General features: G+C 38.6%; 1 protein-coding gene across 7 annotated transcripts in view; it reads left to right on the top strand.

The window, feature by feature from the left end:
* Positions 1-21,635, top strand: part of OSBPL1A (oxysterol binding protein like 1A) — a 78,670-nt gene that overhangs the window by 6,964 nt on the left and 50,071 nt on the right. For 6 of the 7 annotated variants that reach the window (XM_075084849.1, XM_075084845.1, XM_075084850.1 and 3 more), the window contains exons 4-15: positions 4,306-4,391; positions 6,697-6,771; positions 7,884-7,995; positions 9,092-9,177; positions 12,820-12,964; positions 13,723-13,790; positions 13,878-13,922; positions 14,865-14,938; positions 15,020-15,083; positions 16,012-16,113; positions 17,579-17,704; positions 18,853-18,934. In XM_075084849.1, the coding sequence (XP_074940950.1) occupies positions 4,306-4,391; positions 6,697-6,771; positions 7,884-7,995; positions 9,092-9,177; positions 12,820-12,964; positions 13,723-13,790; positions 13,878-13,922; positions 14,865-14,938; positions 15,020-15,083; positions 16,012-16,113; positions 17,579-17,704; positions 18,853-18,934 (1,065 nt within the window). Of the gene's footprint in view, positions 1-4,305; positions 4,392-6,696; positions 6,772-7,883; positions 7,996-9,091; positions 9,178-12,819; positions 12,965-13,722; positions 13,791-13,877; positions 13,923-14,864; positions 14,939-15,019; positions 15,084-16,011; positions 16,114-17,578; positions 17,705-18,852; positions 18,935-21,635 lie in introns of those variants that run through there. The other variant, XM_075084852.1, reaches the window with a different exon arrangement.

The raw sequence follows: 21,635 nt of genomic DNA, 5'->3' as shown, positions 1-21,635 counted from the left end.
TGCCTGTGTTCATGCTTATGCTAACTTTGGAGCTTATAATATTAAACAAAACAGACCATGGTGCTAGGGGATGGTTAAAGGAAGTAAAGAGTCTCCAGCAGTGCAGCAGAGATTTGGTAGTTTATTTGCGCTGTTAGATGTTATTTTATTTTTTTAAGCCTGTGATTCATTATAATGTAGGAGCAGTTACATCTCTTACTTGCAATGTCTACTTTTTACTATTAGCAGGCTACTAGGTTACTTGGGAAAAAGGAAGAAGAAAGTAAAACTGCCAGTTATCTGTGTCTGGGCCTCTGGCTGACATGGAAGTTTTGCACGTGCATAGCTAACAGTTATGACTAAGCAACTTGCTGAGCATTGAAACTTCAAACTGCAGCTGGATTTGCAACCTTGTTAGCAGTCAGACTGCCCTATATCTTCATTCGTTTAGTAGCTTTCTTATTTCTCTTCATTTACATGAGTGGGCTTCTGTTTGCTTCAAAAAAGTGGATGTGTATCCCACTCTTTTTACATGGGCTGGTATTTCTTTGTTCAGCATTTAACTGTTAAGCAGCATGGAGAAGATAGTGCTGCAAAGGGAGAGGGGAGCGAGCAGCTATGCTTCTTCTCAGCCATGACAGAGGGAACACCTTGCCCTAAAGAGCAGGAAAGCCTGTTATCTGAGCAAGCTCTATCGCTTTCCCAACTCTGGTTCTTAATCATCAGTTTACTCATCCTATTGTTTGACTACTCAGCCATGTCTGTGTATTCCCAAGAGTTAATGTGCTCACCTCTGAAAAACAAGTTGTAAACCCCAAACCCTTTGTCATCTTCAGGGAGCTGATTCATAATTTAAAGGGGAACTAGGCAGAGCTTGACGGAGCTAGAGCCCTCTACCCTCAACAAGTATGTCCTTTGCAAATGTTCATGACATTGTATGTAGTGCCTAAACAGCTGGAATTAAAATACCTTAAGATTCATGCAACAGTACCTCCAAACAAGTTGAAGTCTCTTGTGCTTAGAAGAGATTTAAGAGCTTCTCAGATGTGCTCTTAAACATAATCTAAATTCAAGAAAGCATAATGACATGGTGTAATTTTCAGTCCTGTATTTTATCAAGCAAACTGGTCTCTGGTCAGCATTTCTGCTCAAAATCAAGTGTTAGTATTGTGAAAGTTTGCAGCTAGGTAGAAGAGACTCAGGTAATGAAGGGAAAGATAGATGGTACTTAGCTGTTAAGCTTCCAATTTAGTGACACATGGCCAGCCAGCTAATACATGCTTGTTAATAGGAGGTCTAAGAAGCTAGAGGGAACATGCTGGTGATAGTTTAAGCTAAGCAAAATAATTCTGAATATGGAATCTATACACAGCAAAATCTCTGTTCTCCAAGTTCTGGCTCCTCTAAACATTAGAGGACACAGAAGTGTAACTAAAGTGTTCTCTGGGGGAACTGTTTTGGCTGTGTGAAACTTCAGAATTAAACCTCTGTTCTTTCACTGTCACTTTTCAGAGATTGTTTCAGTCACTTTGCACCTGTAGAGTACCCTATTGCAAATGGTCTAAGACAAATTCAGGCCAGCCAGCCTCTGGACTATAACTACACTTTCCATTTTGCCTCCTCACTAGCAAAACCACTGTCTTGCTACAAATCCTGGTCTGTTTGGTACTACCAGAGAGTAACTGCACAACCACATGATAATTAACTAAAATACAGGCTGTAGACTGTAACTGAATTTCTGTAACCCTTTTTTTCCCTACAGCCTCTTGCCCTTCTGTCATTACCTTCTGGATAATCAGATATCCCTAGAAAGTTAGGGTATGGGGAGTGTCTTCAATGCTGCAGTAGTTCCTTCAGGACTTGCATCTGATGTGGCAATGACACTTGGCTTGGAATAAAGTACTTTTGGAGCAGGTGGGAGACTGTACTGGAGGTAGCGTGAACTTCCCCCAGAGCATGCCTTGGGAAACATAAGTCCAACACATTAATGTGCCTGGATGTCAAAGCTTACCTTGAACATCTTGCAAAACCTGCCTTGTTTTTCAAAGGGTAAGCTTATATCTGAGGCTGTGCTCTAGATTCACAGGTGTGAAGTCTGACAAGAGTGATCCCAAACATCCTGATTTCAGCCAAAATAAAGGAAGAGAAAATAAATCCAGGCTTCTCCTACTTTTTCTGTTGTGACTGGATTCTAGCCAACCAACGCTTGCAGATAAGCAAGACTTGCTTGATGAGAATCCAGCCAATGGTGTGAACTCCTTTTCCAGTTTTCTCAGTTCACTGGTTTCAAAAGAAGGTATCCTCATTAAAACAGTACTAAACCTGGGTTTCATCCAAAATGATCGTATTTTATACAGCTATGTTAGCTTATTCTCCTTAAATACAAGGAAAAAGAATATCTAGGACTTTGAAAAGTAAGGAAAATGTAAAATAAGGTTGGTGGTCAACTGTATTGTGCCAAAATATATTTTTGAATGACTGCACAGCAGACCACAACCAGGAGATGACTCTGGTTTGTCTCCATTTTCTAAACACATGGTACCACTTGAGACTTACAGCGAACTGGCATCAGTGCAAAGAACTGGGTGGGAGGGCTAGAGGAATTATTTTTTTGTTGTATTTATTCTGCTTTCCTATCCTTGCATTTTCCTCAGTGGAATGATGTCCTGGTTTAAAATAATAAAAGTGCAAACACTTGTGGTCAGTTGAAGAGAAGTAACAAACACCTCAAGAGTGTAGTAACACTCTTGAAGTAACTGGTCAGCTAACATCAGAAATGCAAACATTCAGAGTTGGTTGCAGAACAAGACCCTCTGGCACTTTATTTCATAAGAACTACAAATCTGGCCAGGTTATGGATTTCTTTTTCATGACCGAATTCCTTAGCAGCAGCACTGTCTTGTCAGTGCTGTAACTAATTACTGTCTTGGACTAATTGTATGAATTCAGTGCAACTTGCACCTCTTGTGTTATTTGAAAGAACCTTCCCTGCTAGACTGAGGGATGAATGATGTCTGTTTAATATGTTGTCCCACATATGTAGCCCCAGAGTTAGTGATCCACACAGTATTTATCTTCCGTTGTACTTTAGCCCACCAGCTACATACAGCAGTTCTGTTGTAGGCCAGACTAGGATGAGGGGAAGATACTAAATCTGGGGTTGGAACAACAGCAGGAGTTGAGAAGAAAGAACCAAATAACAAAAGAAATAGCCAACAAAAGGCAGAAATGTTAGCTAGAAACCATTAAAAAACATGGGAGAGTATTTCAGCTGTGAACCACATTGTAATGTTTATATGTTTATTTGTAATATGAGAGCAGAAAGTTTTTTTTCCTGCTGCTAGTGGCTTGTCCCCCCAGGCCAAACAACGTTATGCATGTTCCAAACTTCAGTGCTTGAAGATACATGAAAAAGGAAAACTTAATCATGGCAGTAACTTGAAAACTGTTATTAATGCCTCACTTTCTTTTTTGCTTCCAAATATGAAATGATAACTTTTATGTGGCACTTGGAGTGCTGTGGGCCTGTTGCTTAGTAAAAACAAAGCACAAATCAGCTTTGCTTAGTACAGCTGAGTGTTGCAATCAGAGACTAATGTGAGTTGTTAAATTACAAAAAGTATTAAAGATTACTATCTTGCTTTTATAGAAATAATTGTAGGACAGTTCTTGAATTTCATTTATGTAGACAGTCCTCCAGAACATGCTTTAAATGGTCTTAAAGCATAAATGATAGTGCCTGCTTCCTACTTATGCTTTTCATTCCTGCAGAGGCTTTCAGCTGTAGGTGTTACATGAGTTCTGCAGTGCACAGAGGTTTCAAATCATGATACTTGCTAAAGTTGAGTGCAAGCAGAAGACAACAAAAAACCTTAATGCTAGGCCATCCCGCCTGTTTTGGTTTAAATCATCTGTTTGGGAAGATGGGTTGTTCTACACTGTGTGCAGGATATAAAATCAGGTAAACCAAACTGGGTTCTGATAAACAAGAGGAATGTGTACTTGCATGTGCTAGATTCATAGTGAATGAAAGTAACTGAAGCCTCTTGCTACTGTTGAAGAACAAGGTATTACATGAAAACAAAAGTTTTATACTCCATCAGACTACATGATTTTTTCATCTCAGCAGGATTTTGTAGGTTGGAAACTAACATTCTTAGACCGTATCCCAATGTAGTAAGTCAGATGATGTGAATAGTATTGATGCTTCCAGTTTCCTTTCTCCTTGGTTACCATGAAGATGATCATCCATGCTGACCTCCAATCACCTGACAAGATCTGTTTTGTACTGTGACCAAGACTTAATTTATCTGTTTTATCTTTTAGGCAGAAGTAAATCGAATATGGGTTGGACACCTCTTCACCTTGCATGCTACTTTGGACATGGTGTTGTGGTAGAGGATTTGCTGAAGGTATATTTCTATTTGCTTCTGTGTATAAGGCAGAAAATTCTTTGTTATGCTAGAACCAGTTAGTATTTATTCAGGTTTTTGTGATAGAAGAAAGGCAGCTCTGTAGAGAGGCAGAGAGCCACTCCTACCATTTATCTGCATGTAATATAGGGATAACTAAGCTGATTATTAAAACTAAGGAACAAAATAGTTGCAATATTAAGACCAGCCCAGTTCACAAGGACCCAAAATAGTGACACTGGAAGTCTATACCATAGTATGCAGCTGTTACTATGAACAGTGTCTACAGCTCTCAATACTTAGTTAACTTTCTCACAAAGTATGTGTGTTTGTCTATGTAACCATCTGAATATACGAATTAGAAATACAGTCTACAGGTATGCACTTGTGAAAGCTTCAGCCCTTCTCAGACTCACTATATATCTGCATAGAGTAAGCCAGCATCTGATACTAGTTATGCAAATATTTTAAGGGCCTGATCTAGCTTCCTGTAGTTCATAAAGTTTATAATTTAGGCAATTTCACTCAGTTGCAGGAAAGGCTAAAGTGTTTCAAATGCAAAGAAGTCTGTGTTACCTAATCAGATGCTGTGCATAGAAGTATGTCTAGAATTCTGTGCAAAGTAACTTATATGAGTTCATTCCAGGCACAGGCTAATGTAGTTTGACTCATTTCTTTCTAACATATTTGAAATAATGAACTGTGTGATGAACTTTGAGATGATGAACCTCTGTGGTCAAAGTTGACCTATTTGTCTCTTCATAGCCATGTCTGCACTGCATTTGTAGTTGTTTCTGGCCAAGTTTAATTTTCTTACCCTCAGCTCTCAGGGTAGCTTCAACCAAACTTAACTATATTATATAACTATATAACTATATATTATATGTTATATAATATATTATATATATATATTATATATTATATTATATATATAAAAAATTATATAACTATATTCGTGTTTGAAAGGTTTTGCTGTAGATGGCAGGAACATGATAAATAGCCTCAAATACAAAGGCAGCTAACCTAAACTTGAATTTCATTCAGAATAAATACTACTAGTCATAATTGTGACTGAAGCAGTAAGCAAAGTTGAGACTTCACTGAGAAGTTCTTCTCTAGCCTACACACCTGCTCAGTAGATAATCCTGTTTTCAATCCAAGATGGCTACTGAAAGCAAAAGATAAAGTTTTGTCACTTAATGCATTTATTGGCACTTCCAGAGTTGGAAGAGCATGTGTAACTTCGTGCTTCCTTCTTTGCTGATAGGGCTCTTGAAAGGGTGTTATTTAAAGAATGAGTGGAATAATAAAGGAGGCTGCACACCTCTGAAAGCTAGGCATATGTAGGTGTCTCAGTGTACTTGTGCCTAGATTTCGAGCTGAAAGAGCGAGTGAATGAGGTATTATCAGAAACAGAGCTTGGGAATTAGAGTTGGGTTCATCAGTTAACCTTAGGCAGGCAGCAGTGATCTGGCTAAATTATGTGATCTAAACATACATGATAGTTATATGCCCTGCCCTTTTTCTGACTTTTTGAAAGGTTAGGTAAAGTGACATAGAAGAAATGCTTAAAAGAAGGGTAGGTTTTCTTGGTTTCCTGGAACAATGCCTGTGCAAGCAGTCTTCCTTTCAGAGAAAATGTGTGGGATGGAGAGAGTGTGTGACAAGAGGAAGGGAGATTCAAGACACAGACTGTAGAGGAGAAAAGGGAGGAGAAAGGTTAAGTTTCATATGGTACCACCTTAAAGCTGACATGGAAGTTTTTGCTTCAAAAGAAAGAACAGCAATAGCTGTCTAGAGAGAACATCAGTTGTTAAATATCAGGAGCACCAGGAGGCTGGTGCTACTGTGTGTACATCTGTAATATGTGCATGCATGTTATCCAGCACCATTGCAGTTCCTTCAGGAAGTTGCTTGGTTTTTTGTGGTGGCTTGTGTTTTTTCAAAACATACATTCCACCTGTCCCCCCACCCCCTCAAAAAAACCCACACAAAACAAAACAAATCAACCCCCCCACCCCCTGTGTTTCACTCTTGGGAAGGTGGTATATAGAAAATAAGTTTGAGAGATGCCTGGAAAAAACACAGCAGGCTTTTCCTTTTCCAAGTGGTTTGTTGAATGCTAGTGATGAATCTTACATGTGTACTTTATCTTTGTTTCCAGGGTGGCTGTGTTACAGTTCTGATCTGATTTGCCATGAGGCCTACATTAGTGTCCTGTCCTCCCTATTCACCCAGTCAAAGTGAATAGCTATGTAGTTGTTGTTGTAAGGGCATTCAGATGTCTTTTGATCTTGCTGTTTAGGCTGGTGCAGATGTGAATGTGCTGAATGACATGGGGGACACTCCACTCCATCGTGCAGCTTTCACAGGACGCAAGGTAAAGTATGTTCACTTTTTTAAGCCTCAATCATAGAATTATTAAGGAAATACTAGCAATAAAATCACTTCAAAAAGATGTTTTTACAGTGTCTAAAAATGACATACTGTCTGTTTTGATACAGTGTGTTCAAAAGTAGGTATATTGCCTAGTGGGTATAACTGTCCAAAACAAAAACATCGTACAAATATCTCTTCTTGAAGACAGGAGAATACTGGTCCATGGTCTTCCTTTGATATACCTTGTCATATCTCTCTTAGCTTTTTGCTGGTGAAGATTTTGGTGGCAGACCGAAAAAAATAGTAGTTGTCTTCCACTGTAGCACCATGCATCAGTTGTGTAACTAACTGATGTTGCTTCTGTTTGGCTTCTGTTTGGCTTCTGCTCTAGCTGGAGGGGCTAATTACTGTGCGGAAACTGGTGTAAAGATCTCCCATCTACTGCTAAAGTACAACAGATTAATTTGTGTTTGTCCCTGATGCGTTTGACACAGTGAAAGGCCTAGGGATTGTTCCTCCTAACTAACTGCATATTTGCGTAGAGAGAAACCTTATTGTTTTAATCTTAGTGGCTTCTGGACGGTGGAAAAAACTATAAATTAGGACACACTGGTCCATTTGGTGCCTGGAAGTACTGTTTTTTTTCATAGAAAACTAGAATTAAAGAAGTTTTGATAAGCCTAATATGTGAGACTAGTTTTATTGTTCCCCACATGCTGCCATCATTCCCAAACTAGTACTACCTCTATGGACAACCTCTTGGCCCTTATGAAGGAGTGACTTCTTAGTCTCTTATCAGAAGAGCTAATCGTACTGTTTGCATCTGTCAAATTCAGCATTTGTACCAGGTACACCAGCTTTTAAATTGGAGCACGTCTTTTCAGCAATAACTAATCTCCTGTTAATTCCTTCAGCCTGACTGGTGTGATAGAGAAGGTTGCAGTTACTGCCACTCTTCAATCTCTCTAAAACATCCCTTCCTGTTTTCGTAAGTCAGCAGTGGTGAGAAGCCGTTACACAGCTCATCTTACAGGATGTCAATAGCTGCAAAGCCCAGTTATGGCCTTGCCATAACAGAGATGGATAAGCAGTGTTTTTCAAATTGTTTTCTAGGAGGTGGTGATGTTACTCTTGCAGCATAACGCTGATACTTCTATTGTTAACGGGAGTGGAGAGACTGCAAAAGAAGTTACTCATGACAAAGACATAAGGAATATGTTGGAAGGTAACTTTAATAGGTCATAGTTAGATTTTTTTTTCAACACTTGCATATTCTACAAGCTGATTTTTCTCTTGCAAGTTACAGAAGCTCAATTGAATTTTCTCTTTAAAATTGGTCATTAAAAATTAGGTTGAGTTTTTGGTTCCTGTCTGCAGTACTGACCTTTGGGTGTTTTTTGGCAACATGTCTGCAAGTGACTTAGAGTTAAGTATCATGAATGCTGGTAGCATTATTTAAGTAACTAATTTGATCCTTTTGGGGTAATCCTTGCTACAGCTCTGAATCGTACATGGCAGTCAAAGCTCACTGGAAGAGGAAGAACTCAAGTCAAGGATAGTCAAGTGACTTTGTGTCAAAATCATTAAAGAGCAAAATCCTGAACAGTTTGCAAAGGTGACCCAGTTTTGGATCAAGTTTAGGACTTACTGTTGCAGTCTTAGAGGTTATGTTAAAAGGAAAAACCATTCCCCTCCTTTTCTCCATTGCCTCACAGGTGTTGAAAGTGAGGGAGGTGGTGTCCAAATACTTACATAGGCTCACTGCTTACAGTTTTGGAGAGTTCAAGAACTGTGTTGCTTCCTGGTATTATTATGGTACCCCTAAACACTGCTGAAGCTCTGCGTCCGATACCACAAACTGTATATGTGAAAAGTGATCTCTGTTCTGATTCTACATGCAAGTGCACAGATAGCAGTCCTTTCCACTGCTTACCTGCCAGATTGTTAGAGAAGCATAAAATTTCTGCAGGATGATAGGAAAAGAGAAACTGAGAAGAACACAGGGAAGATCTGATGGGGATGTTACGTGGGTCCCATATTTACCCTTTACTAGGGTCAGGTTTTAAGTGTTTAAAAAAGCAATAACATATAATATATGCGTGTGTATACACACACATCTTGTCAAATATTACATGTTTTTAATATATTTTTGCTCTGACACAGAGTTTTCTAAATAAATATTCCATTTACACATCTCCCAAATAATACTGGAAACTCTTGTTTCTCTAGGCTTGTTTCGGTATAACTTCTTGAATGTTGTACTTCATATGTACTTGCTACTTTATTGAGACTGACCTTAAATTTGGTATTTATTTAAATAGCAGTGGAAAGGACACAAGAAAGGAAACTGGAAGAAGAACTCCTAGGAGCAGCAAGAGAGGGCGAAACAGGGAAACTGACTGCCTTGGTAAGAATTCCAGTGCTTGTGATGCTTTTCTGTCAAGTGGTTCAAGCCATAATGCTAATGTAATATCATGTGACGTTAGGCCTTCCATTTTGAAGTGCTGTGACTTCAGAATATTAGTGCTGTGCACCGTGTTATGTTGGTAAGGTGCTGAACCCTCAAGGATTTCCCAGCTTCCTTGTTGGAGGCTACAAAACAATGGCTTTCAACTTCTTTCGTTTCTACTCTTCACTCAGTTTTAAGGAGCAGTGTAATGGTTTTAGATCTACTGACATAAGCTTGTTATATTTTTATGGATACCTTAATGTCATGGGTGATTAGGTTTTCACCACAGTAGGGCCTATTTTAAATCTTGAAAGTAAGCCCTTGCCACTGGCATCCATTGCAGCTGAAATTTCTCTAGTTTTTAAATGGACAGTCATCCGCACAGCAAAGTTTCATGCTCAGCAGGACTTGAAAATAGTGTATGTGCACACACACTCTCATAGGAATTCAAGTTGAACAATACCATGGTAAGGCTATAGGAGAAGCAAGTCACAGTAATTGAGTCTGGGGGGTGCCTCTGGAGATGATCTAGTCCAACTCCTGTTTGTGGTTCAGAGTCAACTAGAGCAGGTTGCCCAGGACCATATCCAGTTGGGTTTTGAAGCAGGCTCTCAGTGCTTCAGCTCAAGCTTTTGAGTCTTGAATGGTTTCCTTGGACATAAGTGTGCAGTGTGGAACATTATTCTACCTGGATAGCACCTTTAGGTAATACCTTTTAAGACATCAAAGCAGTCTGAATTATTCTATTCACTTCTAATGGAAAAATCACAAATGAGATTTGTATTGAGAAATCTGATACTCCTCCTTCTGCCTAGAAGCCAGAGTGAACACCTATTTAAAATTCTGTTACCTTTCCTTCCTCTGAATTTCTCTTGTAGTCTGAAGAACCCTTGTCTTTGTGACTCCTTCTTGCATGGAAACAGGTCATCCATGTAATTTTTATTTGTGCTTTTTGCACTATCCTTTTCAAGGTGCAGAGAGAATCAGAGCTGTACACAGTACTTAAGATGTGGAAGAAAAGTGCATTAATACATTGGTGTGATTGTACTAATTGTACTTAATACATTGGCATAAGTGATCTGTTCTTAATTCTGGTAATTCCTAACACTTGTTGCATTAGATGTTGCATGTCTGCTGACTAAGCCTTAAACTGATGCAGAACAAACTAGAAAAAGGTGAATCCTCACAGAAATCTGTCATTGAAGAACTCTGTGCTTTTTTTCATGTGGCATGTAACCATACATGCACACGAAAACTCTTCCTGTAAACATTTTTCACTTCTAAGTGATTTTTTTATACTTAGTATCATTGATCTCTGTGTATGTGAGGACAGCTGTACGTTAACCATTAAAACTTTTCAAAGTACTTATCACTTTTTTTGACCATGAGGCAGTTTAAGTCAAGTCATAACAGGTTTTTCCTGGAGCCCTTCAGTAAGTACTTGGACCTCTGGCCATTGAATTAGTATTTTAAAACTCCTCCTGACTCTTGTGAAAGTCCAAAGAACTTTCTCCACTTATGGTTCTGTGGTGTAAACCTCCTTGACTTTTCCTGCTCTTAGGTTGATACCTCTGTGGAGAATTTGTGTAGCTCTTCTGAACTGCCCTTTGTCTTGAGAATTCCTTACTCTTTGCCTATTGATGTTCAGCCTTTTCTGCTCCTACTGTATCTTTTTTAATTAGCAGACTATTACACTTATGAAAACTTCTTTAGTTGCTTAAGCCTTTTATTGTGAGACCTAACACACCAGAATTTTATTCTCTACTGCCCTCCTTTTGGAACAGAGTGCTACTTACTTGAAAGATACCCTTTTTTTGTTAACTCTCCTTTATCTTGATTATTTTTACAAAAAAAGAACTGTACTCGTATTCTAACACAATTGTCTGGAAGAGATAATTTCATGGTGCAGTTTCTCTAGACCTTCTAATTTGACTTCAGACTGTTCTTTCTCCTGTTCCTGCATGTGCTTTAACTTTATAACTGCTCCTTCTATTAAAGTTTCTTGAAGTCAATGGTAATGGTGGCTTTTGTGTGCCTCTCTTATGTTAGGACTCTCATTAGATCAGCTTGTTTTGCTACTGAAGCCTAGACCTTCAGTAGCTGAGTCTTAACCCAGGCTTTTTAGTCTACTTGAACAAAAAACTGATGATGTTCCTGAGAGTTCTAAAAAATGTACTGTACATTTACTGAAAAAAACCGGAGAGCTTTTTATCTCAATGAGTCTATGCATGAAAGTTTCTTCAAAATACTGGCTTGTAACAAGGTGTGAGCTGCCGAAAGCACAGGCATGTGGCTTAAAAGGAGTGAAGGCAAGGAGTCTGGAGAGGCAGAGATAAGTCAGATGTAAAACAGCTGGTAAGAAAGAGCTAAAACCTAGGAATCCTCAGGAGCTTGGCTATTTAAGACTTCAGTATTAATGAGGTTATACTTCCACAAGCTGTCTTTTTGACTTGTGCCCTCTTCTCAGTTGAACTGTAAATAACAGCTGTAGCAGTTTATCCTTTATAGAACTATTACTGAAGCATGTTTAAGGTGGTTATGGTTGATGCAACTTAAATTGCTGTGATGGGAATGGTGTTATGGAGTAATTTCTATAAGACAGCATATGGCTAATGCAGAAGGCTTAAACTGAGTTTCTCTAAAATTTTTTTTATGTGCTTGTGACTCTAGTCTCCTAAGACTGCTTAACAGTAACTTAACAGTAACTTAACCTTTCTATACTTTGCCTTTCTATTAAGGCAGTCCCTTTTGGCTTGGAAGCTTAACAATAATGGCTGGTATTGCATAGAATGGTTTGGGTTGGAAGGGACCTTTAAAGATTACCTAGTTCAACCCCCATGTACGCATCCAACAGCCACATATTTGAGTTGAAGTGTAGTGGCATTTTAGGGTGGTTAGTAGTATCATGCTTAATGACTCTTTGGGGTCAGTTTCTCAAAACATTTATATTATGTCCAAGTAAAACTCATGGGTTTTTTCCTCAGTTACATAGTTGCTCTAATCTTTAGTTCCTGCAATACTTAGACCTCAGAATGCAGCAAAGCTGTGTAACAGACTGCCTATACTTGGAGCTTCTAAATGGCACAGGATAGCTCTGTCACTGAGACTGGCAGGTGGGCCACCCTTCTGTACAAAGTTCTTACCCTCTGAAACAGGGTGGCCATACAAACTTGTTCTGGATTTAGAAATGGCCTGTGCTAACTTTCAGACTGTGACTGGAAGTCTTCTACAGAGAACAGTAGATTTTTGACAGTAGAATAAGACAGGCCCATTTTAGCAATATAAATGACTGAACTGCAATGCTGGGGAGCTCTCTGGCACTGTGCAATTGAGGAGGATAAATGTTTTCGTGTTGCACAGTAATTGTGTGGAAAGGGTATAGCAAGCAAAAAAACTAAGTAGTTCCCTACTCTGTCTGAACATCTTGATTGATTGTTGCAGTCCTTGCACTTCTCACACTTGCTACATGCCCTCTTTGTTGTCAGATCTACACTAAAGCATCCTAGTTAGGAACAGCTAAATTTCAAGAGAATGAATGTGGCATCTGGAGAGGGAGGAAAATTGGTAAATAAGCAAAACTTTGATTTTTTTTTTTTCCAGTTAAACAAACCTAAACCACCAGATATCAACTGTACAGATCAGATGGGGAACACACCATTGCATTGTGCAGCATACCGTGCCCATAAGCACTGCGCATTGAAACTTCTAAAAAATGGAGCAGATCCTAAAATAAGAAACAAAAATGGTGAGTATGAAGTGAAAGTACATAAAGTGTTAAGAAGAGACAGAAATTCAACAGCTTCCATAAGCTGTGTTACTTAGCACTCAATATTCAGGGAAAATGTTATGGTGCTTTACAAGCTTTGTATCACTAATAAAGGAAGCCCAACACTGACTGAATTGCAAAAGACTTAAGAACTGTAGCAAAATACTTACGTATATGCTTTTCCCCCCCCAAACTTACTCATTTCTAGAAAAATTTACCTGCTCTCTATCTTAAGCATGAAGTGTGTCTGGCTTTTGTTTTCTTGATGCTAAAAACTGAACATAGATAACAAAGTGGTAAGTTTGAAGGTGTGACCCAGACAAAGTGGCTTTTCAGAAGAAGGCTTCTAATGGAAGCAAATCCAGGAAAATTGTATGCAGAGGTTATGCAGACTGTGTACTCGTTATCTGATTAAAGATGCCTCTATCCTGGTATTTGTGAATGTTCTGAACTGTTTTATGTAGTTGAAGTGCGAAAACAAACTTAAAGAGCAAAGGTCTCCTCTGGCCAGTAGAACTCTGAAGTGCACTGAAGTGAACTTTGGTACACTGAAGTTCAGAGCCTTTTTTGGTCTTCTGCCCCTGAGGAGCTTATGTTCCCCAATTGCAAGTAAACTTGGATGCTTTCGGGACCAAACTTAAATGGGTAAACACCATGTCAGAGTGATTATTTTTAAGTTAAGTACATGTAGCTTTATATGCATCAAATTCTCATGCCTCATCTTGGTTACTAAACAGATCAGACACCCCTTGATCTAGCCCAAGGTGCAGAAATGAAACTGATACTGGGAGGTAAAACTGGAAAGGTAGGAACGTCTGTATCCATTTAAAATGCCATTTGCCAAAGCTGTCTAGCTGAAGCTGTTCCTGCATAAGCTTTACTTTCTGTGCAGGTTATCAACAAACCCCTGAGACGATATGAAGGTCTCCTATGGAAGGTATGTTTTATTTCCTGTTCTAAAATAGCTTATAAGATCTCAGAGTATGCAGTTTTCTGTACTTCAGTGAGTTGATGAACGAGGGGGCTTTTCAATAACACATTTGTTAAGACTTAAATCTAGTATGTTGGATAAATTATAGATGGGCTGGCTGGGTAGAGCAGTTAATGGATTCATGGTGCTCTGATCTTAACCTCAGTCCCTAAAAATCTCTTTGCACCTTTGTAATTTTTGTGGCAAAGCTTCACTGTAGTAAGGTTTTGTGTCCTGTCTGTGTGATGGGCAAAATGTGGTGGTGTTTTTTTTTCTCCCCTGAATAGTTGTCTTACTCTCTAATGTATAACTAATATTTTGCCACAAATTCACCTTCTGGAAATTTTAAAACTTAGAGGAAAGATGTCAGTCAAATGCTTGTTTAAAGCTTGTTTTGCTCTGACACTCAGGTGAATCTTTTCCCTTGCTAAAAAGTTTTCTCCATCTTCTACATGAATGCATAATTTTAATGAAATCTTTGAAGACTCTGAAGCTTTCTTCAGTGTAAATTTTCCTATATATTCACTCACAATTGTAATAATGAACTGCTTTTAGACCAGAACTATGTACTAAAGAGTGTGAAAGATAAAATGTTGTAGTTAAATATATATAGAATTATGCGGTGATCAAGGACCCCTGTAATGTTAAAAAAATAATGTTTTAGTATTTCAGTTCTTACTGAATAGCAGGCTTAACAGAACAACTGTCTTCAGTATTTCAAAAAAGGAAAATAGCACTTTAATTGTAAAGTATTCCCAGGTTGCTGCTATCAAAATGTGTAAAACCTAAAATGTTTTCCTTAATGACTGCCAGTTTTATGTAATAGCCTCAAGCTATCAAACTTACTGGGAATAGTAACTCTTCAGCTGTAAACCTTACTTGGCCTTTTTTGTTTTGCCTTTTTTTAAGAGCTCACGGTTTTTTGGTTGGAAACTCTACTGGATAGTTCTAGAACATGGCGTCCTTTCCTGGTATCGGAGACAGTAAGTTCTGTGTTTAAATTTTTGATAAGTGATTTAAATAATTGTAATCTTCAATCTATTAAATCTCTCTTTCTTTCAAAGAGCTGATGCAGTAAATAATGATCATCGTCAGGGATGCAAGCATCTAACACAAGCTGTCTGCACGGTAGGAAGTGAAATAACTGGTAACTACTGGGTTTTTTGTGGTGGTGTTCCATACATAGACAATGAAAACTTCGGCTAGGTTGGTAAGCCTGCCTTTGTTATAAAAAAGGGAGAAAGCTTGTGCTGTTGCTCGACAAGAACCAGTGTTTTTTGCAAAGTATTCTTATATGTAAAGTGGCCATAAAGCTCCTTCTCTTCTTTCCAAAGTCATGAAGATTTAAACAAACATAAGGCTTCCTAAAAGTATGCCTCCTCGGTGGTGCAAAACAACTGTTTGGAGCATGTGATACAGAATAGCAAAGCTCTAGTTCCTCCTGTAGCTGCCACTGGCCACTTGTGACTGATTGTGTAACTTCAGTTCTCCAACTAAGATCAACTTTTCAATTCTAAAGGTGACTTTTGGAAAACTTCCTTAACTGAAAGGGATGAACAGAAGACAGAGGAAAGACAAGCCAGGTGTTATGTATAATGCACAGGAAGATAGTGTTCAAGTAGGATACATTTAGGATAATTTCAGTACTTTTTTTTCTACAATTAACCTGTCCTAGTTCTATAGATTGGAGCCACTAGTTCTGTTAAACTACAGTACTATAGGAAAAGTGACTCTTGCTTTTCTATATCTACAAATGCCTTAACATTGGTTGTCTTGCACCATTGATATTTTGTCTGATATTTTGTCTGAAGGAAGTGGTGCAAATATAACATTCTGACATAAAGAACCTCTGTATTCTCATTCATGATGTAAAGTGCAAGGGAGCACACTTTGCAAAATTGTTCTGACTAAGCTTTTTGTAAACCATAGTTCTCTTGCATCAAGAATGAACCAAAAACTTTGGAGTTAAGAGTAATTCTCTACCTTGCTTACTTTTAAGTTTTGTCTCTTCTTACTGACTCATTTTACTGATTTTCTTTTCTCCATGTTGCTTTAGGTAAAATCTACAGACAGTTGTTTCTTTTCTGTTAGATGTTTTGATGACACTGTTCATCGTTTCAAGATTCCTAAAAATAGCCTTCCTTCTCAGACTAGAGAGGTAATAATGACTCTATCAAAGGCTGTAAAATGTAGTAACTTCTGTAATGAATAATTTGTGTTCCACTTGCTATGGATGCATTAGCGAGTTCAGTATCTTGATTATCAGGACTTGGTAGCAGAAGTGCATATATTGACTTTTTTAGCACAACTATAGACTAAATAGCAAAAATAGTTGGATTGCAATTCTCTTTAAAGTTAGTGCCACCTTGTTTCCAGCTCTGTGCCTGTATTATGTGCTGTAGTCTAACTTCCTTTTTTTTTTTGACTTCTCCATGTGGTAAATTTCTATTGCAACTTCCTCCTGTTACACTTGCTTTCATAGTTCATTATCCTGAACAAAAGATGGTTTAATGGTACATTCTACCCTTAGCTAATCTCCAAGATGACCTAATAAATTATATTTCCTTGATGGATCTGAAACAAGAGAATAACCTTTTTAGGGCTATTTGTAGTGTATTTACTATTGCACTTCTGTAGGCACACTAACTAGAGGTGAAGTAGGGGTGGAGGCAACTGGAGTACTGTGTCCAGTTCTGGGCTCCCCAGTACAAGAGAGATGCAGACATACTGAGGAGAGCCTAACAAAGGTCTGCTAAGATGATTAAAGGGACTACAGCATCTCTAATACTAAGAAAGGCTGAGAGAGCTGGGACTGCTCAGCCTCAAGAAGAGAAGGCTTGGGGGATCTTGGCCCAAAGTTCCTGAAGGGAGGGTGTAAAGAAGACAGAGCCAGCCTGTTTTCAGGGGTGCCTGGTGATGGGACTGGAAGCAATGGGCGCGAACTGATGTTCAGAGGGAAGCTCCTGTGTTTAAGGGAAAAAAAAAAAAGTGAGAGTAAGGAAGCACTGGCGCAGGTTGCCCAGAGGTGTTGTGGAGTCTCCATTTTTGGACATAATCACAAGCTGTCTGGACATGGTCCTGGGCAACCAGTGCTAGATGGTCCTGCTTGAGTAGAAGGGCTTGGACCAGAGGATCTGCAGAGATCCCTTCCAACCTCAGCTGCTCTGTCATTCTATGAACAGGAAAATAATATAGCACTTAGTTATGATAGTGCTTGACGTTTTAAACACAGTTTGTCATGCATAAGAAGGCAAACTTTGTCACAGAGACCTTGCTGTCTGAACAGAAACCCAAAGATGCAAAATACATTCCCTACAGTCTTTTCTTAATTGATACAACTTTTATGTGACCTTGGATACACTGAGGGGTGGGTGGCACTTGTGCTTGAAGTTTGATCAATTAAGTCCTAGAGAGCACTCTGACCACAGTGTGTCTCATTTTGAGTACATGTTACAATTTTAATGATCTATTTTCTGCTCATTAAAGTGTCTTGTTTTACTAATGAGTATCTTATTCATGTCAATTAAAAAAAAATCTTAATTTGTTCTTTTGCATGTATGCTGTTGCCTTCTGGGGATGACCTCTGAAATGAGTATTAACTCTGTGGTTCCCCCCCCTCCCAGAGTTGGCTGGAAGCAATAGAAGACCACTCTGCATATAGCACTCATTACTGCACACAGGAACAGTTGAGTAGTGACGATGAGGAAGATGATACAGTATCTGTGACAGACCTACAGGATACTCTGAAAGTATGTACTGAGTACTTATTTGGTTCATGCATCTAGGCAGTTGCAGATAAGTAGTGTTTTGTAATGAAATAATTTAGTGTACTTTTGGCTAGAAGTAATGATTCTTTCCCTCCATGGATGCATAAATGTTTCTTGTGTTTGCACTGCTTCCTGTCATGTATTCCTGTTCAGACTATATGCATAAAATGGCATATTTATCATAGCCACAGAATTGTGTTTTTCAGTTTTACCAGCACTACTGCAAGGTAGAAAGTTGCCTGAGACTTTCAGCCAGGAGAGGGAGCCTTGTGTACTGTACTTGGGACAGGACTGGAGGATAACAAAGCTAACATTCAGCAAGCTCTACCCCTATAAAATAGGCAATGAAGTGGCTTAGAAATGATCCTTTAAGGATTTAATCTAATCTAAGTGATTAGATGCGTTGTACAGTGATTGTTCAGACCTGTACTGGAAACGAGTCTTCCTTTGATAATTGTAGCATTCAGCTTGTGATTCTTGCTTTTTGCCATACATACACTTCTAAAACGTTTTACTTTAAGGGAAAGTTGACACTACAATGCAAAAATCTTCATGTGACTGAACTCCAAGTGGCTTGTACCATACCTTTTGGTACAAGAACTCAAAGCAGCTCATGACAGAACAGAGGTGGGAAGAAAACTGTCACTGGGAGTTCCCAGCAGCCTACAGAAGAAGATGGTATTATCTAATAGAGACCTGTCTCCAAGTTCAAATGCAGGCTTCGAATATGATCTTAGGGTGGGTTCCTGCATGTTGTTGTACTTGCCATACATCAGTTAACCTATGCTTTTGCTTATTTTGGCCTGAGGTTTGTCAAAGAGCAAGCAATGTCTCTTTGTTTTCAAACTTTTTAATAAAAAGGCGAGGGAAAATGCAGAAGTAGGACATATGACATAGCTTTGGGGATTGGTTTGCTATGCTATTTTAAACAAAAGCCGGTCAGCAATATAATGTGCATAAATCTTCTGTTTGTGTGTCTTTGAAGGTACTCAAAGTAATTTCTTTCACTTTTACAGTATCAGTCTCTGTCATTTGGAATCTTTGTTAAGATTTAATGTCCAAATTTCAAAATTTCAGTACAGGTAAGAGAACAAGGCACTTCTGAACTAGCTATCCTTGCTGTCTTTCAGAAAGCACAAGCATGCCAACAAAGACTCAGTAAAGAGATTTCAGACTTCCTTGCAATGGTTAAATCTTTGGATGCTACAAAAGGTAAAACTTATTCTTGTAAAATGCATTTTGTTACCAAGGAACTAATTTTTTCTTTTAAGTAGGACATGCTTCAGTTCCACTGGAATTAAATTTTCAGGAGCTTGAAAATATAGGATTGTTTTCCTCATTGAAAAAGACTCAAAGTAACTTAATTGCCAAGAACTAAGATTTCAGATTTGGGGAAACAATAAGTACATTGATTGAAAGAAATCTTCCTAGTGGGTGTAAATGTAGTAAAACTGCCTTGAGGTATGGTGCTTACTGAGTAGTATCATGGGAATATAATGTAGGGATTCACTTTCAAGATTTTTTTTTAAAAAAATATCTGTGGTTGGTAGCTTATTGCAGAGCTTAAGTGTCACCTGACAGGTACAAATTGCTAGCTGTCTCACTCTAGCTTTTCCCCTCAAAAAACTTGTCCTGTAGTGAGCAGAAACACGATGAAAGCTGTGGCATGATAAACAGGATGTGAAGTCAAGTCATAAAACTGTACAGGAAACTGGAGGCATGGTGTGATGGGATATATTCCACAGACTTCTGCCCTGAGTTTTATGCCAGATTTGAACTTCTCGGGCTTCATTTTAAATAATAACACTTAAATTAACATGTACGTGGACTTTTTGCAGCATAACTGCCAAAAAATAGCACAGGCATCAGGCTGTTAGATTAGACCTTGTTTCATTTAATGCCTTAAACATGTACAGAGGTTGCTCACATACTAAACACACAAAGGAGTTCTGTATGAACATCTAACCATTGCTGCTTTGAACCCGAGTCCTAGTTACATATTGTGACTAAAAGTTACGAAGCTCAAGCTAGAAAATAAGTTGTTTATCTGTACAAATTGGTAGTCTGTAACAAAATAGTGGTTTTAGGAGGAAAAACATTCTTTCATCCCTATGACTTCCCAAAAGGAGTCTGAAATACAACTTTTTCTCCATGTGCTACTGGGGTAAGTTACTGTGTGATGTTAACTTATCTTGTACTAACTGAATTTTTACCTCTTTCACAAAGGTAAGGTTTCATAATACATAAGTGGCTTTATTGGGAAGCCTTTGTGATTAATAACACAGTAAAACTGAGTTCTTCACAAAAAGCAGTTTGAAAATTAGTAGGAGGTGGATAAATTCCCTTTGGTAGATATAGCGGCAGTTTCTCTGTCCCCATATTGCTGGCCTGAAGAACCAGTGAGGACATTCACTGTTTTTTTTAAATATACAACTTGAGTAACCAAAACCCATAGTAGAGCAAAACCAGATACTATCTCTTTCCTAGAAATGGCTAGTCTTGGCCAATAGCAGTATTAAGTTCCTATATTCCTCCCAATTAATGTTTGTAACTTGATGGGTCAGTGAACTGTTTCCAGGTTCGTGTGTAACCTCTGTAGGTCTCAACAGAGAAAACTGCTGCAGCTCTCCCACTTCTTATATTGGGTTGATGTGGTATCGTTAATGTACCCAAGTCCTCTGGCTCCAGAAGAATGCAAACTTCTGAGTTAAAAGTCCTTCCATGTGGAACTTCTCCTAGAAGCTTTTGAGTAATATAAAAAACAGCTGTCTTGGGACCTGGTATTTAAATTTTCTCCCTAACTGTCTCAACATGCTATTCTAAATCCAGGTATCTTTGAGGTTTTTGCATATTATTTATTACAAATAAAGATGTCTCTTGCTCCTGTGCTCACTGAGCTGCCCTTCCTAATAGAGGCGCTAGCTGCTCTTGATAGCTGCTGCAAGTAGAGACTCCTAATTATAGTCAGTAGTAAGCTTTGGCATCAAAGACAACAATTAGCATGTGGATATGTACTGTGTCTTGTCCTGCACAAGCAGTGTAAGTTGCAAAATGAAATCAAGAACTATCATTGCTGGACCTCTTAATCTTTAGTGGTGTGACATCAACTTGAAGCACCTGTGTTACTAGATGGTGTCAACTGATTATGGAGTCTGTGGTCACTAAATGAACACTTATTTTAATTGCAACAAGTGTGCTTCCTGAGAGAATGGCTTGCCTGACTCCTGAGGAATTGCTGCATATCATAGGACTTCAAAGATTAATTCAAATATTACGTAACTTCTACCAACTGATTGGGTTATCATGGTTTCCTGCTAGTTCTGGACATGTGGCCCCTTCTATAAATGGCCATAGGAGTCAGGAGGTAGGTAAGGTGGCATTGCTCTGCAAGCTGTACTACTTATCCACAAGACGAGTCCATGAGAATAAGATCACCTTCCCCTTTAATGATCAGTTTCCTTTTAACTCCCCATCTATTTTCCAAACCGAAATCTCTAGCTGCACTGTAGTAAGCTTTTTCTCTTTTGTATAATACTATGTCAGAAGGAAAAAAGCTGTTTCTCATTTTAACTTGTATTAAACCAGCGTAGTATCCTTTTTATTTGAATTCTGTCAGCTGGCAACTCTGAGGCTTTTAAATCTAGAAAGTGGTTCAAAGGAGATTGTTGCTTGTCACTCTTCCAGTGTCTTGCAGTGGCTTGCTACCTCTGCTAAGCCATGGTGAAAGAGAAACTCAATCCATTCGTGTGCCATTTATACCAGTACTAGGGAAAGGATGCAAAAGAAAGAACTTACATTTCCTCAGTGCTACTTCTGCGTGCCCTTTCCTCACACAGATATTACACTGCACCAGCCATCCTGTAAAATATGAATGTTGTATCTGTATTACTTAGAGGGGAAAAAAAATAATTAA

This window comes from Phalacrocorax aristotelis, chromosome 2 (assembly GCF_949628215.1).
Source record: "Phalacrocorax aristotelis chromosome 2, bGulAri2.1, whole genome shotgun sequence".
Lineage (NCBI taxonomy): Eukaryota > Metazoa > Chordata > Aves > Suliformes > Phalacrocoracidae > Phalacrocorax > Phalacrocorax aristotelis.
Note: the sequence above shows the minus strand (reverse complement) of the source record. Positions and strands in the feature narration are given on the sequence as shown.